At 40.9% G+C, this 18,278-nt stretch overlaps 1 protein-coding gene across 4 annotated transcripts in view; it reads right to left on the bottom strand.

The window, feature by feature from the left end:
- The window catches only part of Setdb1 (SET domain bifurcated histone lysine methyltransferase 1), a 44,026-nt gene that overhangs the window by 911 nt on the left and 24,837 nt on the right, over window positions 1-18,278 (bottom strand). For 2 of the 4 annotated variants that reach the window (XM_076861796.1, XM_076861797.1), the window contains exons 9-21: window positions 17,879-18,069; window positions 16,234-16,363; window positions 14,870-15,035; window positions 14,625-14,783; window positions 13,359-14,054; window positions 12,361-12,477; window positions 5,169-5,338; window positions 3,525-4,153; window positions 2,493-2,521; window positions 2,077-2,209; window positions 1,625-1,790; window positions 931-1,142; window positions 585-673 (exon numbers count right to left, since the gene is read on the bottom strand). In XM_076861796.1, coding sequence (XP_076717911.1) covers window positions 585-673; window positions 931-1,142; window positions 1,625-1,790; window positions 2,077-2,209; window positions 2,493-2,521; window positions 3,525-4,153; window positions 5,169-5,338; window positions 12,361-12,477; window positions 13,359-14,054; window positions 14,625-14,783; window positions 14,870-15,035; window positions 16,234-16,363; window positions 17,879-18,069 — 2,887 coding nt within the window. Of the gene's footprint in view, window positions 1-584; window positions 674-930; window positions 1,143-1,624; window positions 1,791-2,076; window positions 2,210-2,492; window positions 2,522-3,524; window positions 4,154-5,168; window positions 5,339-12,360; window positions 12,478-13,354; window positions 14,055-14,624; window positions 14,784-14,869; window positions 15,036-16,233; window positions 16,364-17,878; window positions 18,070-18,278 lie in introns of those variants that run through there. The other 2 variants (XM_076861798.1, XM_076861799.1) reach the window with 2 other exon arrangements.

The following is an 18,278-nucleotide window of genomic DNA, read 5'->3' as shown; positions in this document are numbered from 1 at the left end:
TGAGTTCAAAGCCAGCCTCAGCAATAGCGAGGCACTAAGGCAAATTCCTGAGACTCTATCTTTAAATAAAATACAAAATAGGGCTGGGCATGTGGCTCAGTAGTAGAGTGCCCAGGAGTTCAATCCCTGGTAATCCCCCCCAAAAAAAGATGTATATATGGAGCTGGACCATGGAGGCAAAGCACAACTCTCAAACATTTGTAGCCTCTGACTGTATCCCATCTGTCCCTAGCATATTCTGTGCTGTGGCTATGACTGTGAACAGGACTCAGCTCTTTCTTCCTTAAAAGACAGACAATTCAGGGCTGAGGTTGTGGCTCAGCAGTAGAGTGCTCGCCTGGCATGCTAGAGGCCTTGGGGTTGGATCCTCAGCACCACGTAAAAATGAATAAATAAAATAAAGGTATGTATCCAAATACAAATAAAAAAGATAAATATATTTAAAAAAAAAAAAAAAAAGACAATTCTGGGAGATAGTGTCACAGGCAGGGCTCCCCCCATGACCAAAACCACTAAGGTTTGGAAACCACAATTTTACTCATCTTACCCTTCCCCACTCATCCCCTCTCCCAATTCCCTCTTACTTGCTGGCAAAGAAGGCCACCCAAGGGAAGCGAAGATCATGGGTATCCACAAAGACATTCTGAACAAACAGGTTGGGGCTGCAACTATGCTGTAAGTTTAAGGACAGCACTGAATCAATACCAAAGAAATAAAAGTGAGAGCGGAAAAAAATGATGGTATCTGACCAACCCCATTATAACAGAAATGTTTTGAAAGAAAGCTACCTCTTCAAAATTTTTTGAAAACCAATTTATATACATCCACTATATAAAAGTTCATATTGTATGTTAACAAAAAAAAAAAAAATAGAACTTTGGGAACCATGGGATAAGTGAACCATCTAGAGGCAGAGGGAAGGGATCTTACATTGAGGTAGCGGCCCAAGTTGCCTTCAAGCTTGGCATCGATGATATAGCAAGACTCTTCACCATCATAGAACTGGCGTGTATTCTTCCGAACAGGTGCACTCTCCCCCTTGTCCACAGAGGCCATGTTGGTTGATTTAATGGCTATCCCATGGGTTGATTTAAGAGCAAAGCCCCGGGTTGATTTTACTGCCACCTGGCGCTTTGTCGGACCTGGAGAGGAAGGAGAATGGGGTCAGGACCCACCCCAATTCACGATTCAATTGCATGTTCTTACCCACTCCCCACCATTTTTTTGGTGTTCTAGAGATGGAACTACAAGCCTAGCACTTGCTAGGCGAGTGCTCTACCACTGAGCTACATCTCTAGCCTATCTACTCTCATTCTTATGCCACGTGTAGCAGCTCAGGAATACCAATAACCTAGGTCTCAGGCAAAGACTTCAGTAGCCATGTTTTCAAGTAGGATTACATCTGCTGGACAAAGGAACTGAGGGAAAGAGTAAGGAACTGAGAAGAAGAGAGGAAGGGGACATGTTAAATTAATAGTTTAGCTTAGCATCAGGGAGCCCTCCCCAAAATGCTTCAACTCTAAGGAACTGAATTTGCCACTCCCCTACTTCTTTAGCTTCCTTTAAAAAAATGTTCTACTTTCTACTGTTTCTTCCTACCACTCCCCCAAATTTTCCAGACTACCAGACATGTTCTTCTTGTCCTCAAAGTCATCCCCTTCAGAGCCAGAGGAGATGGTCTGGATATCATCACTGTCAACTGCTGTGGCTGAAGTCTGACCAGGAGTAGGCTTTCGGCTGGTCCCACTTTCCCCCTCACTTTCTGTGCTGCTGGACAGTGTCAGGATGTCCTGGGGAAGCAGAAGGATGAGAAGAAGGAAGAGGAGTAAATGGAAAGGCCCCTTCAAATTCTTGCTTTTACCTATGGTTTGACAGAAGGGACTGAGACTGTAAGCAAGAGGAAGGTAAGATACTGAATCAAAGAGAACAAGACAGGAAGTCAAGGACAGATAAGCAAGAAGACACCTAATAATAATTATAGTGACGGACTTTGTGAGGGGAGACTGTTCTATGTTCCTTTACTTGGCTCTGAGTAATAGAAGGCTGGGTAAGTCACAGCTTGAGAAGGTCACTTACATCAGGGTTGGACTGGGCAGAAGCCATGAGTCGCCGGCTCTGATGCATACTAGTCTTACTAGGTGGACGGCGAAGTCCTTCAGGCTTCACAGGAGAAGGATTGTAACCATAATTTCGAGAGGTTTCAGTAACTCTGATGTGGGGGAAAGACAATGAGAATGAGTCAGGTTACAGGCTATTTCTTAAGAGAATGCACAAGAAAAGACAGATTTGGAGAACATGTCAAAAAGACAAGCACCAGCAGGATGGTGCACACCTAAAATCTCAGCTACTGGGAAGGCTAAAGCAAGAAAATCACAAGTTTTGGCAACTTAGACCCTATCTCAAAAAAATAAAAACAGAAGGGCTGGGGATGTAGCTCTTGGGGAGAGCATCCCTAGGTTCAATCTCCAGAATCACACACACAAAAAACTTACAAGGACATCTTGTTCCGGTCATCAGGGTCCTAGAAAAGAGCAAATGCAGAGTTAAGGAAGTTAAGATGGAAATGTTAAGAAATAGTTAAGAAAGAAATGCTTTCGTGGTCCAAGGTTAACAAATCCATTAATTTGATTATTAAAGAACATTAGGCAGTTAAGGGTACATATACACTATTTAAAGTGGGAAGGTGTGGGGAAATCACCCTGACTTGATAGTAACAATTATATTCTCATCACTAAACTCCCCTAGCAGAAGCCTCTATTTATAATGTAGAAAATTCCAACATTATGGTCTGGAGTTGTGGTTTAGCAGTAGAGCACTCATCTAGCATGTGTGAGGCCCTGAGTTCGATCCTTAGAACCATATAATAATAAATAAGTAAAATAAAGATACTGTGTTCAACTACTACTAAAGGATAAATATTAAAAAAAAAAAAAAGAAATAAAAAGAAAATTTCAACATTATTAGCTTATTTCTAACTCATGGGCCCAAATAGTTCTCTTACCTCACACTCTTGCTACCACACCCAGCTTTAAAGTAAATTTTTGTTTGTTTTTGTGGTACTGAGGATAAATCCAGAGTTTTGCACATGGTAGGCAAGTGCTCTACCATTAGGCTCCATACCCAGCTCTTAATTTAAATTTTGAGACAGTGTCTCATTAAATTCCCCTATGCGTGCAACCCTCCTGCTTTAGTCTCTTGAGTGGCTGGGCTAAGGTGTGTGCCACCAAGCTCAGCTTGTTTCTTCAATATAAGCAAAGAATGATGTAGACAACTAGCAACACCATTAAAAAAAAAAAAATCACTTATAATCCTTCACTTGGGAATGAATCAAATAATCTGCCTCTCCTAGGCAAATGGATTTTAAAATAATTTGGTCTTTTATTTAACCTAGGAATGTACTGAGGAAGGGAATAAGGTGGCCACAAGAAGTATCTGTCATATAAATAAGATGACTTGTTACTGTATTGAGGTTATTACTATAACAAAGTTAAAAGCCATTGCTTTGATTTGGGGCCACTGCTTACCTCTTTCTTAGCCTGCTTGATGTCTCCTTCATCCTTGATGGCCATTCCGGAGGTAGAGGCCTTCTCAGCCTCCCCTCGACTTCCCCCAGCCCTGCCCTCCCCACCTTCACTAGTCTTGAAGGATGAACGACTATCAGAGTCACCAAAACCACCTTCACTGACACTATTGCAGCTCAACCATGAGGCCACTTTGTTCTTGGGCGTCTCTTCGGAGGAAGGTGGATTACAGCCCCCTACAGGGACTGAGGAAGGGATAGGAAGATGTGGGGGCCCAAGGTCTGGGGGGCGAGAATCCTTGGAAGCTGTCTCAGACAATCCATTCTCTTTCTGACCACGGGTCTGCCTTCGGGTAGCATAGCTGCGCCAAACTGAGCTGGTGCTGAAGTCCTCGTCCTTACAGAAGTTATCATCTGAGCTATCATCATTGGACTCTTCAGGGTCCTCTGTTCCACTGTTGCCATCTTCTTGGTCCTTCAAATCTACACCACTGCTATCAGAGGAACAGGGGACATCACTCTCATATCCTTCCTTGAAGTTCTCTACGCTCTCAATATGGTCCAGATTTGCAAAGTACTCGTCACCCATTTCCAGGCCCTCCTTGTCAGCAAAGTCATCTGTCAGGATTTTGCCTAAAAATAGAGAATTAAAGGCTTTCTGGAGTTATGGGGACCTTTAAGAATAAGTTCATTAAAAAAAAAAAAAAAAAAAAAAGGTCATTCCATTAATACACTGCCCACCAGTATCAAGTCTTCAAGTTTAGATCCCTTTGTTATAAACTCAAGTCTTTGATGATATCTTGTGTCTTACTATGAGAGCATGGGGAAATTTATTATAGTTTTTTTTTTATTTCTGCAGTACTGGGGATTGAACCTAGGGGTACTATATACCACTGAGATACATTTCAACCCTTATTTTTAAGCAGTTGAAGTTGCCCAGGTTGGCAATCTTCCAGCCCCAGCCTCCCAAGTAGCTGGGATTATAGGCATGTGCCACCATATTGGCTCCTTTCTTTCCCTTAACTTTGTTTATGGAAAGAGTGTTCTCAACTAGGCTAAAAGATTCTGGGTGGACATGGAAGAAAAATGATACAATAGACTCTATAATCACGTTATCTCTTCTCAAACATCATGATCCCCTTCACACTGCTGTACTTCTCTGGACCACCTAGACCGGCACAATACTCATCATGTCTTTTCATTTTTTGTGGTACTATGGATTAAACCCAGGGCTTTGCACAAGCTAGATAAGCACTCGGCCACTGATCTACATCCCAACCTTTTTTGTTTTGACATAGGGTCTTGCTAAGTTGCCCAGGCTGGCCACAAACTTGCCATCTTCCTAACTCAGCCTCCTGAGTAGCTAGAATTACAGATGTGCACCAGTGCACCCAGCACTTAACATGTTCTTCATAGAAGAAATCCCCACATCCTTTTATTTCCAGTTCAAATGTCAAGAACTATATATTCTTTTAAAAATACTGTGGTGCTAGGTATTGAACTTAGGGTCTCTTGCATGTAAGTACATACCCTAGAACTGAGTTATACCTCTAACCCTAAGCAGTTTATTATGTATTTATCTTGTATCTGGTTCAATTCCCTATCATGTTCCTACTCTAGGAAGCAACCCTTGTATTTTATTACTAACCTGCATAAATACAAACAAAAGAGCCTTTGGCAATGTCATCCAAGCAGCGGATACCCCAGCCCTTGTTCTGGGTCTTGAATAGCTGTAGCCGAACCTGTAATCCATGCTGCACTAATCGATTTGTGCACATGTGTGGGTCACATTTACAGCGTTTGTTACATTCATATACCCTAGAAATAGATTAGAATAAAATCAATTATGATATTATTAGTGGGATACTAGAAATCCACAAAACATACCATGGATAAAGATTAAAAAATAAGGTGATAATCTAAGCAAGTGAATTTATGGAACTGTTTAGGCTCCTTGATATACAGCCCAAGGAAACAATTCAAAAGGGGGAAAAGTAATTTACACAGGTGTTTATAGGAATGTAGTACATAATACTATGTCAGAACATCCACTGCTTGGAGAAAAGCTGAATAACAATGTGAATAAAGACTGCACAGCCATTAGAATAAGTATATAGACTATATACATTTATAAATGTAGGTACATCAAGTAAAGATAGGTAAGCCAACATTGCAGATACTGAAGAGTACAGGGATAGGAGGAGCTTGTATAAAGTTTATGGCATTAAGATTAAAAAAAAAATTCTTTTTAGTTGTAGATGGACACAATACCTTTATTTTGTTTATTTATTTTTATTTGGTGCTGAGGATTGAACCCAGTGCCTCACATGTGCTAGGCAAGCACTTTATCACTAAGCCACAACCTAAGCCCTAAAATTTTTCTGATAAAGCTTTTTTTTTTCATTCAGTAAATTTATATAGCAAGATTTATAAGACACTGGAAATACAACAATAAAAAAAGTCATAATCTCTACTCTCAAAGTGTTGATACTCTTCTTTAACAACTTATTTTAAAAAATTAATTAGGGATCTAGCAAATAACACCATTAAAGGGAGATAATACAATTATGCTGAGAAAAACCAATCACTTCTGATGTCAATACTTTGTTCTATTTGTTTTCCTCAGAGTTAAGATTTTACTTTTTGAGTCTAGGGATATAGCTCAGTGGTAGAGTACCTGCCTGGTATATGTGAGGCTCTGGGTTTGACTCCCAGTACAAAACCAAAGCAAAGCAAACCAAAAAAAGTTTATTTTCCCATTATTAATATTTAAGGGAAGCATTTTCTTTTGAAAAGATGACAACAATGCAATTAGTTAATGAAATATTAGTCATATCCCTCTGGATAAAAATGGTAAGACCAAGCTGGGCATGATGTCACCACATTTGTAATCCCAGTGACTCGGGAGGTTGAGGCAGGAGGATCATTAATTAAAAATCAGCCTCACCAGGCTGAGATTGTGGCTCAGCGGTAGAGCGCTCGCCTAGCACGTATGAGGCCCTGGGTTCGATCCTCAGCACCACATAAAAATAAATAAATAAAGGTATTGTGTTCAGCTTAAAAAAAAAAAAAATCAGCCTCACCAACTCAGCAAGACTCTAAGCAACTCGGTGAGACCCTATCTCTAAATAAAAAATAAAAAGGGGTGGGGATGTGCCTCAATGGTTAAACACATCTGGGTTTGGTCCCCAGTACCATAAAAAACAAATAAATTATATATATATTTCCCCATAAACCACACACACACAAAAAATGGTAAGACCAACTTCTATTCATCAAAAATAGAATTTGTGTGGTGGCACACACCTGTAATCCCAGTAACTTGGGAGGCTGAGGCAGAAGGATCCCAAGTTTGAGAAGAGCCTGGACAATTTATTGGGATCCTCAAAAACTTGGAAAGACCCCGTCTCGAAACAGAAATTAAAAAGAATGGGGATATGGTCAGTGGTTAAGCAATGCTGGTTCAATGTCCAGTACCAAGAAATAAATTTTTTAAAAAAGTTGTTGGTGTTATATTAATGATTTACATGCATCTTAGTTATAACCCCAAAGCAGCCCTCAAAAGGTGTGTGTGTATGTGTGTGTGTGTGTGTGTGTGTGTGTGTATGTGTGTATATATATATATATATATTACATATTTATTTTTTGGTATTGGACACTTTACCACTGAACTATATCACAAACCCTTTTCTTTATTTTTTTTTTAATTTTTTAAAAATTTTCTTTATTTTTTATATTGAGTTAGTATCTAAGTTGCTTAGGAACTTGCTAAATTGCCAAGGCTAGCCTTAAATTTACGAGCCTCCTGTTTTAGCTTCCTGACATGCTGGGAGTACAGTCATGTGCCACTGTGCCCAGCTAAAGGTGTGTGTGTGTGTGTGTGTGTGTGTGCTGAGGATTGAACCCAGTGCCTCACAAATGGTAGACAAGCGCTCTACCACTGAGCTACAACTGCAGCCCTAAAGGTTTATAATTTTTAACTTTACAAAGTATTACTGGGGCTGAGGTAATGGCTCAGTGGTAGAGCACATGCCCAGCATAAATGAAACACTGGGTTTGATTCTCAGCACCATATATAAATAAGTGTTATTGATGCTGGCAATCCCAGTGGCTTGAGAGGCGGAGGCAGGGACTGCAAATTCAAAGCCAACCTGAGTAATTTAGAGAGGCGCTAAGCAACTCAGTTGAGACCCTGTCTCTCTAATAAATACAAAATAGGGCTGGGGATGTAGCTTAGTGTGGTGGAGTTCAATCCCTTGAAACAAAAAAAAGTATCATTGATGGCTTGGAAGCCTGAGGCAGGAGGATCAGGAATTAAAAGTCAGCCTCAGCAACTTAAATGAGGTCCTAAGCAACTCGGCGAGTCCCTGTCTCTAAATAAAATATAGGAAAAAATAAACATCGAAGACTGCAGCTCAGCTGGGCATGCTGGCATATGTTTGCCATCATGACAACTTAGGAACCTGAGGCAGGAGGATCGTTTGAGGCCAGCCTCAACAATTTGGCAAGGCCCTAAGAAACTAAGTGAAACCCTTTCTGAAAATAAAAAGGTCCAGGGATGTGACTCAGTGATTAAACACCCCTGGATTCAATCCCCACCCTCAAAAAAAGACTACAGCTCAATGAATTCTTACACACAAAATATACCATGTAACCAGCACCAGAATAGGAAACAACTTTGTGAGGTCTTTTAAAAGTCCTCTGTGAGTGGGGGGCTATTTGTTAATATCTTTTGTATAAAGATATGTAGTTAACAGGATTAGCCTGGGAGGGGCAGGTCCAGAATCAGAAGTCAGGTTTAAGCACCACCATATAAAACTTTTAGAGTGACTGTACCAAGTTTATTCATTCATGAATTTCATAAAATCTGTTATGCACCAGGCATTGTGGTAAGCTGCTGTGATATGACAGTGTGTAAAACAGACAAGGTCTCCACCCTCATGAAGCTTACATTCTAATGGGGAAAGAGAAACTGAGCTGACAAAGTTATTATAGAACATAAAGGTGGTGCTCAATGACAGAATCAGGGAGTGACTAGGGTCTCTCTCAGGAGGTGAGATTAAAGCTGAGAGCTCAATGTTAAAGACAGCCACACAAAAAACAATGGAAAGATGCAAAAAAAAAAAAAAAAAAAGGCACAAGGTGTACAAAGGCTCCAGAGGAAGACTGGAAAACACAGGGTGAACTGCATTCAGGAACAGAATATCAGTGTGGCCAGAACAACTTTGGAGTGGGAGAGATAGGAAGCAGCTAGACAGTACAGTGTTTTGTACCATCTGGTTAGAATGGTACCATGGGTTAGAATAAAATCCAAGTGCAATGGGTAGCTATTAGTTTTAAGCAGGAAAGTGACATACTAGTTGTGGTTACTAAAAAATACTTTTATATGGCTGGAAGTGTAGCTCCATGGTAGAGCTCTTACCTAGCAGGTGCAAAGGCCCTAAGGTTTACTCCACCATAAACACACACACACACACACACACACGGAATATATATAGAAAACATTTTAAACATGTAAATAAAGATACAATGAGCACCCATGTAGCAGCCACCCAATATTATTAAATCTAAACATTATATAAGGTTCAGAATTTTCTTTAATTAAACCAAAAATTTGCCTTTTCTGTTGCTTAGTATTCTCTGTATTCAGCATAAATTCACCCCAACTCAGACCTTTCAGGCTTTATTTTTCTTTTTGGTAGTACTAGAAATTGAACCCAGAGCCCTGCACATGTTAGGCAAGTGTCCTACACTGAGCTACATTTCTAACCCTTTTTATACTTTGAGACAGGGACACTTACCCAGGCTGGCCTTTAATTTACAATCTTTCTGTTTTAGTGTCTTGAGTAGCTGGAATTACAGGTGTGTGCCCTCAAGTCTGGCTCCATGAAGCTACTTGTCAAGTCTATTCTTTTTTTTTTTTTTTTTTAATTTTTTAGGTATAGATGGACACAACACAATACCTTTATTTTTATGTGGTGCTGAGGATAGAACCCGGGCCCCGCCCATGCTAGGAGAGTGCTCTACCGCTAAGCCGCAATCCTAGCCCTGTCAAGTCTATTCTGCTGAAGAAGTTGCTCCTACAAGTCACCCAACCTGCTCTTTCTTTCTTTTTTTTTTTTTGAGAGAGAGAGAGAGAGAATTCTTTTAATATTTATTTTTTAGTTTTCGGCGGACACAACATCTTTGTTTGTATGTGGTGCTGAGGATCGAACCGGGCCACACGCATGCCAGGCGAGTGCATTACTGCTTGAGCCACATCCCCAGCCCCCAACCTGCTCTTTCTATACATCAAGTGCACAGCATCAATCTGGAAACCTTTTTCAATTCACTACCATTTGGCATTCCCTGCACTTTTCTTCTGGGTTGAATCCTATCTTTTGGATGTGTGTCTTTCTTGGCTTTCCCCCTCATTTTGGTAAACAAAATGATTTCCCTTTAAAATTCTGAATAGATTGTGCAAATTGCCATCAAGCTTCCAGTATCTTTTTTTTTTTTTAGTTATACATGGGCACAATATCTTTATTTTGTTTATTAATTTTTATGTGGTGCTGAGGATTGAACCCAGGGTCTCACCCGTGCGAGGCGAGCGCTCTACCGCTGAGCCACAACAACAGCCCAAGCTTCCAGTATCTTTTATGATTTTCTCTTTGTCCTCTGAGTTTTGACACTTCCCAATTCTGTCTCTCAGTGGGTATCTATTTTCATCTATTATGCTGGGACAAGAGTGCCCCCCCCTTTTATTTTATTTTATTTTATATAGTTGGGGATTGAACCTAGGCCCTTGTATATGCTAGGCAAATGGTAAAGCCACACCCCTAGCTCTTTCTTTCTTTTTTTGGTGGAAGTGGCAGTGCCAGGGATTGAACTCTAGGGCACACCACTATTGAGCCACATCCCCAGCCCTATTTTATATTTTACTTAGAGACAGGGCCTCACTGAGTTGCTTAGTGCCTTGTTTTTTGCAGAGGCTGACCTTGAATTCAGGACCTCTTGCCTCCACCTCCCTCAGCTGGGATTACAGGCGTGTGCCACCTTACCAGGCAACCCCTAGCTCTCAATTTGGAAACAGACAAAAAATTTTCAGTTACAAAAAATTTTGAATTAAGTCAGGGGTTACCACTGAGCTACATCCCCAGCCCTTTTTATTATTCATTTTTATTTTGAGATGGGGTCTTGCTAAATTGCTTAGGGCCTTGCTTAGCTGCTGAGGCTGGCTTCAAATTTGCAATCCTCCAGTCTCAGCTTCCCAAACTGCTGGGATTACAGGTGTGATCTACCATGCCTGGTTAAGTATTATGTTTATTAACTCATGTTCATATATACTACTTTATCATGCTATTTCCACTATTTCCTTGTCTTCCACTTTCTCTGACTTATCCTTCTCAGTCTCATATTTGGCTCTATATTCTCTGCTTAACCTCTAAATTTTGAGGCACCATGAGCTTACCTGAGACCCCTTCTCTACTACCAACATTCTATCTAGGTGAACTTTTAAAATTTCACTCCAATCTGCAACCCTCTTCTAATCTTCCATCTAAATAAAAAGCACCAACACTGTTAGCTGCTAAACCAAAAAAAATCTTTTTTTTTTTTTTTTTTAAATCAGGGAGTAAACCCAGGGGCACTTAACTACCGAGCCACATCTCCAGTCTTTTTTATGCTTTATTAGAGACAGAGTCTCACTGAGTTGCTTAGGGCCTCGCTAAATTGCTGAGGTTGGCTTTGAACTTGAGATCCTTTTGCCTTCCAAGTCACTGGAGTGCACCACCGCGCTGGGCAAGAATGGTTCTTGATTCTACTCCTTTCTTCCCATTCCATAGTGTATCAAGTTCTGTAGCTCTACCTCTTGATACATCCCAAACATATCCCCTTTCATTTCTTCTTGGTGCTGGGACTGAATCCAGGCCTTGAACATGCTAACTAACTGCACATTCTACCACCGAGCTACATCACTAACATCATCCTCTTTCATTTCTAACTGCCACATATGCATTCTAGTATAAGCCCTAGTCATTACTGCCTCTCTCTCATCTACAAACTTACAATTATGTCCTCATTAATACTATTTGGCTTTTGCAGCCCCACGATCATTACTCCACAAAGAAGACAGAATAATCTTAAAAAGGCAGAATATATCACTTACCTGCTTCAAACTCTCTAACAGCATCCTATCACTCCATGAATTTGATTCTAACTTTCATTCTAGGTTGCAAAGTCTTATGTAATCAGGTCCCTGCCTATGTTTCTCCACACGAATTTCACTTGCTAGAGTAAATCACAATCAGAACACTTATACAGCTATGAAAAGTCATCTTTTCTACAACAGAAAATCATTATATACTAATCTATCTTTTTTTGGTGCCAGGGATTGAACTCAATAAACCACACCCCCAGCCCCGCCCCCTTTTTAAAAAAATATTTTTTAGTCACTGAAGAACCTTTATTTAATTTATTTATGTGGTGCTGAGAATTGAAACCTCACATGTGCCAAGCAAGCACTCTATCTGAGCCACAACCCCAGCCCCCACAACCCTTTTAATTTTTTGAGATGGGTTCTCATTAGGTTGCTTATAGTTCACCCTGTGTTTTCCAATCTTGCTAAATTGCTGAGGCTGGCATTGAACCTGCGATCTTCCTGCCTCAGCCTCCTGAGCTGCTGGGATTATAGGTGTGCACAACCATGTCTAGCTATTCAATCACATGTCTTCAAGAAAAGCCCATGTGCTGGGAATTTAGGAAACATGATTTAATTAATGAAATGCGTTTTCTGGTTCCAAGTTTTTGATTTCTGATAAGTATGCTTCCCTCTTGAGTGCCACACCATCCTCAGTACTTACCCCGTGGGCAGACACTCTTCTAGTCTCTTGTACTGGTAGCCAGAGTTAGGGTTGACTTGGCCACCAGGGGTGCAGGCCGTAGCCTGGATAGTCAGCTGATGGCAGGCACACTTGGACCTGTATAAGACAAAAAGGGACAACAGCTAACCAAAGTATGAGGACAAGATAGTGAGTTATTTTTCTTCTTCTTTCATGCACATAAGTGAAAAAGGAATGGGGCTGGGGTTGTGGCTCAGGGGTCGAGCACTTGCCTAGCATATGCAAGGCACAGGGTTCGATCCTCAGCACCACATGTGGTTATTAATGATGGTAGAATGTGATGATCATTATTATCCAAAGTACAGGTATGAAGACACAAATTGGTGTGACTATACTGTGTATACAACCACAGATACGAAAAACTGTGTTCTATATGTGTAGTGAAAATTGTAATGCATTGGCTGTCATATATAAAAATTCAAATAAATAAATAAAATAAAGATATAAAAAAGTTGTATCTGTTAAAAAAGAAAGAAAGAAAATGAGAAAGCATGATTAAGACAGTAAGAAAAAGATGAGAGAACAAAACAGCGAGATTAGAGGAAAGCAGAATAAAAGGGGGAAGAATGAGAAAAAGAAACGTAAGACACACACCCACAGTTATTCAGTGGGGTCACATCAGATTCTGGCCTTCCTATTCAACTTTCTTTTGTGGGGAAGGGGGGATGGGGGTGTTCTGGAGATTCAATTCAGGGGCACTTGACCATGGATGGAGCCTCACCTCCAGCTCTATAACCCTATTCTGCATTTTACTTAGAGACAGGGTTCACTGAGGTGCTTAGCTTTTGCTGAGGCTGGCTGTGAACTCGCAATTCTCTTGCCTCAATGTCCCAAGTAGCTGGGATTATAGGAGTAGAGTAAGCAATATAGATAATAAAGCAAAGGAAAGGTTAAAAGAGAGGAAACCATAATAAAGCTGGAAGCAGAGGCAGCTATCTCCCCTGCAACCCCCAACTTACTTGTCACGACAACCATCCTTGCAGTCACAGCCAACGAGAAATTCAGGGCCTGTGTTAATGAAAACACCCTTGCCTGGGATCCGTTCCTTGCTATAGGCCACCTGGGGTGGGGGAGTTGTGTCAATTTCATTGACACAGGAGAGGGGAACATCTTCCTTTCCATAAGTGATGTCTAAAATATAGTAAAAAGGCTTGTAAGGCTGAAACTTTCGGTCCACAAGAACATACGGATCCAAACAGAACATTTCCAGAAAAAGGAAGTCACATCCAGTCTCAAAAAGGTAACGTTCAATCTCCTGCATTGTCCGAAGGCAGAGGCCACAAGGTGTCTTATAAATAACATGAAAACCCATCTTCCGATTAACTCGACGCCGGGCTGTCATCCGCCGGAAGTCATACAGCAGTGGGACTAACAGAGGGTTCTTCCCCCGATACTGTTCATTCCTTATAGGTCTGATCCGAGACAGGCAAGTATAGCTGCAGACATGAGGTAAGTAGAAGAGCTTCTCCATGGGGGCACGGTAGGAGGGCTCTGCTGGGGCCCGCTCCAGCATGCCATGGAAGGCTGGAGGGGCTGGAGGACCAGGAGGGGCTGGAGGACCAGGAGGGGCTGGAGGACCAGGAGGGGCTGGAGGACCTGGAAGGGCCGGAGGAGCAGGGGGTGCTGGGGCAGAGGTTGTTGAGCCTAATGGTGATCTGCAAATGAGATGCAAGATATCAGATCAGACAACAGGTCTCTTTGTTGTATAATTATTCCTCTAGCTAGCTAAGCCATTTCTCTAATTTTTCAAATAGCTGCATACCTGAAGAAAGTCAGATCTTCTCTTGCTGTACCAAAACTGATCAATGATAATCTCTAGTTACTCTTCACTAACTGATGACATCATTATTTCAATAGTGGACTTATTACTAAATTGTATTTGCCTGGGAATTATGAAATTAAGAGTCCAGTCTGCTACTAATGCCTTGTCTGTTGGGTGTCTTGTAAATATCTTTATGAATTCCTAGGACTCAAGGAAAGAAGTGGTATCTCCTTTCTGTTATAGTAATGATGACACTGAATTCAATGAAAATTTTTGACAAATAACTTTCTGAATTCAATTATTCTTGTTTTCTGTTTCTCCTAATATTAGTTTCCTTTTTAAATTCAAGCTCCTCAGCATCATAACTTTAAACTCTAGCCCCTAGAGCCAAGGTGTTTTCCCTACACAGTGAACACTCAGTTCATGTTGCCAACATGCCCATAAAGAGCCAAGATTTTCTCACCTATAAGTCTGATTGATCCCAGGTTTCCCACCAGGGGCACTTTCACTGAGTGCAGGAGACGTAGGGGAGGAATGACCAGAGCCCACAGATCCTGGTCGGAAGGATGTGCTCTTTTTGGCTACCTGCTTCCGTGACTGAGCAAGCTGGCTTTCCAAGCTTCTAGGAGATTTGAGAAAAGATTATATAGAAAGGGATGCAGAAAATATGTGAAAGAAACTGAAGGAAAAAGAACAAATAGCACTCACTCATTGTCACCTGCTTGGGGGGACAGAGGAGGAGCAGGTGGGGCAGAGGGGGCAGCGGGGGCAGGTGGAGCTGTAGGCTGTGGGGGCTCCATTGGTTTGAACTGAGTTCCAGTACTTGTCAGATCCTGTGTGTACTGGACAACAGGGCCTTTGCTCCTCACAGCACCTACAGGAAAAGGAAAATGATCTCTGAGAAGATGATAGCTGTGTCAGCTGCATTCATTCATATCCCTGATACTCAATTTATACAGTACTAAAAACAGTAACGGAAAGATCTGGAGCCCTGCATGGTGGCACATACCTATAATTCCAGCAACTTGTAAGTTAAAGCAGGAGGCTCACAAGTTTGAGGCCAGCCTCTGGAACCCTAAGCAAATTTAGTGAGACCCTATCTGAAAATATAATAAAAAAAAGTGGCTGGGGATGTGACTCAGTGGTTAAGCACTCATAGTATCAAAAAAAAAAAAAAAAAAAAAAAAAAAGATTCTGAGTAAATGCTAGGATCAACAGTTCCTATTATTTATTTATTTATGAAGGGGAACTCTTAACATCCGCATTTGATTTTTTTGGGGGGGAAGGGCAGGGTGTGGTACAGGGATTGAAATCAGGGGCACTTGGCCACCGAGGCAAATCCCTAGCCCTATTTTATTTTATTTAGAGACAGGGTCTCACTGAGTTGCTTAGCACCTCGCCATTGCTGATGCTGGCTTTGAACTTGCGATCCTCCTGTCTCAACCTCCCAAGCTGCTAGGATTATAGACTGTGCCACTGTGCTCAGCTTGCATTTGATTTAAACAATAATTTTCTTCCTGCCCCAGTCAATTCACCCCATTAATTATGTTAGATTTTTGTGAATTTGAAAAATGCACTCTTCAATCAACTAATGTTGATGGAAAAAAAAAACAATCAGAAAGTATGAAAAATATAAAACCTGAAAATGAAAACCAGTCTGGGCTTAAAAAAAACCCAAAACTTTATAACACAGAAACCAACAATTTCCATATAGACAATGGAGTTAACTACCAACCATTACCTAACCTAAGCCAGGTGTTCCACATTTTTAAAAAAATATTTATTTTCCAGTTTTCGGTGGACACAACATCTTTGTATGTGGTGCTGAGGATCGAACCCGGGCGGCACGCATGCCAGGCAAGCGCGCTACCTCTTGAGCCACATCCCCAGCTCTGTTCCACATTTTTATGTGGTTGTTTAGAACAAATAAAGGGCATAGCAATGCAGACAGCACCACAAATCCATCACTAGAAGTAACAATGAGTCAGCAGTGTCATCCTGCTAAACAAAGAATAGCTACTGTACATAATCTGTTCTCTTTCTTCCCTCCCCCACAAATCTTTATGACATACCCATATTTGGACGTGTTCTGAGCTGTCCCCCTTGCTTCTTCTCCAGTGCAGAAGCTGAAGACGTCTTCATGCTGAACATAGGCTCCAGCCGTGTAGAACCTCGATAGATCCACTCACATCTTTTGTCATCCTAGGGACAGGAGAAAAGGAGAGCAGGGTGAAATGGGTTAAAGGTTAAAAATCTTTCCTTTCATTTGTGCAGAATAAATACCATATGCCACCCCTGAGAAATCTCCCTGATGAGCCCTGAACTCCTTATCCATTCAATACATTTAAGTACCAGGCTCCATGATAGGTATCAGGAATATAAAGAACACCACAATCTATGTTTAAGAAATTATAGGAGGGGGCTGGGGTTGTGGCTCAGTGGTAGAGCGCTTGCCTCGAACGTGCGAGACTGTGGGTTCGATCCTCAGCACCACATAAAAAAAGTAAATAAATAAATAAGTGAAGGGCTGGGGATGTGGCTCAAGTGGAAGCGCGCTCGACTGGCATGTGTGCGTCCCGGGTTTAATCCTCAGCACCACATACAAAGATGTTGTGTCTGCCGAAAAACTAAAAAGTAATATTAAAAAAAAAAGAAAAATAAATAAATAAGTGAAATAAAGGTGTTGTGTCCAACTACAACTAAAAAAAATTCAAAAAATAAAAAATAAATAAATAAAATAAATTATAGGAGAACACTAGCACAGTGGCATGAATACCTGTCCGTAGTCCCAGCTATTTGAGAGGCTGAGGTAGAAAGATTGCTTGAGCCCAGGACTTGAAGATAAGTCTGGGCAATATGGCAAGGCCTCATTTCCCTCACCACCCACATGCCAAAAAAAAATTTACTCAAGAGACAGATGTCTACACAGAGTATAAAAAGTGTGACAAAGATCACAAAGTGTCAGGATAAAAGGGTTGAAATAAAGCAGAGAAGAACATTAATCCTAGGAAGTGGGGTGACAAGGGAAAAGAGAACAGGAGGATGGGTACAAAAGAGAGAAGTTCAACTGAGCTTTACAAGATCATCAAAACCTCTAATTCCTTCAGTTCTTTATCCCATTACTGTACAAAACCATAATCTCGGAAAAAATGAAAAGGGCTGCTTTCTTTGTACCTATACATAGTAAGAATACTCTTAGAGGGAATAAAAAAATCAAAACCATACAGATTAGTGTCAAGATTAAATTCAGGGAACTTATTTATTCATTTATTTTATATTGTTTTAGTTGTAGTTTGACACAATACCTTTATTTAATTTATTTATTTACATATTTTGCTTATTCAGTTGTAGTTGGACACAATACCTTTATTTTATTTTTATGTGGTTCTGAGGATCCAACCCAGGGCCTCGCATGTGCTAGGTGAGCACTCTACCGCTGAGCCACAACCCTAGCCCCTTATTTTTATATCTATTTCTAAAGGAAGAAAACGGAAGACAAAAATAAAAGGACAAAGCAAAGATTGAAGATAAGAAAGAGGAAAACTACAGATATGAAGTCATTCTCATTGTTGTCTTTTTTCCCCTTGTGTATGTGCTTCTGAGGATTAAACCCAAGCACTCTACCACTCTACAACCCCAGGTACTCATTACTGCCTCTTATGCCTCCATTGCCCAATCCCACCCTGAAAACTGACTCCAATTTTACAAAAACAGTACCAGAAAAAGGATCCTGACTAGGCTGCCATCCACCTCCTCAACTCGCGACTTCCACCATGTGCCTTCCCACTCAGTCTTGATAAGCTGGCCGCTCTTAAGCAGCACCATGGGTCGGTTGGGGTAAGCAGTGATATACTCCTCTATGAAGTCTCGGCAGGAGATATCTTCAATGTCCTCCCAAGTCTTTTTCACTGTCACAAGGAAGAAACAAAGCTGAGAGGTTAGTAGGACATGACTTGATAGGGGAAAAAACAAAAATCAGGTGACATCATGAAATTAAAAAAATTTTCCTTCTCACTCATTAAATCTACCCCTCTCACTGCCATAGTAGGGATTGAATCCAGTGGTGTTCTACCTCTTAGCTACATCCCCAGCCCTTTTTATTTTATTTTTTAAAATT

Source organism: Callospermophilus lateralis, chromosome 7 (genome assembly GCF_048772815.1).
Source record: "Callospermophilus lateralis isolate mCalLat2 chromosome 7, mCalLat2.hap1, whole genome shotgun sequence".
NCBI classification, from domain to species: Eukaryota; Metazoa; Chordata; class Mammalia; order Rodentia; family Sciuridae; genus Callospermophilus; species Callospermophilus lateralis.
This window is presented reverse-complemented; position numbering and strand designations above follow the sequence as displayed.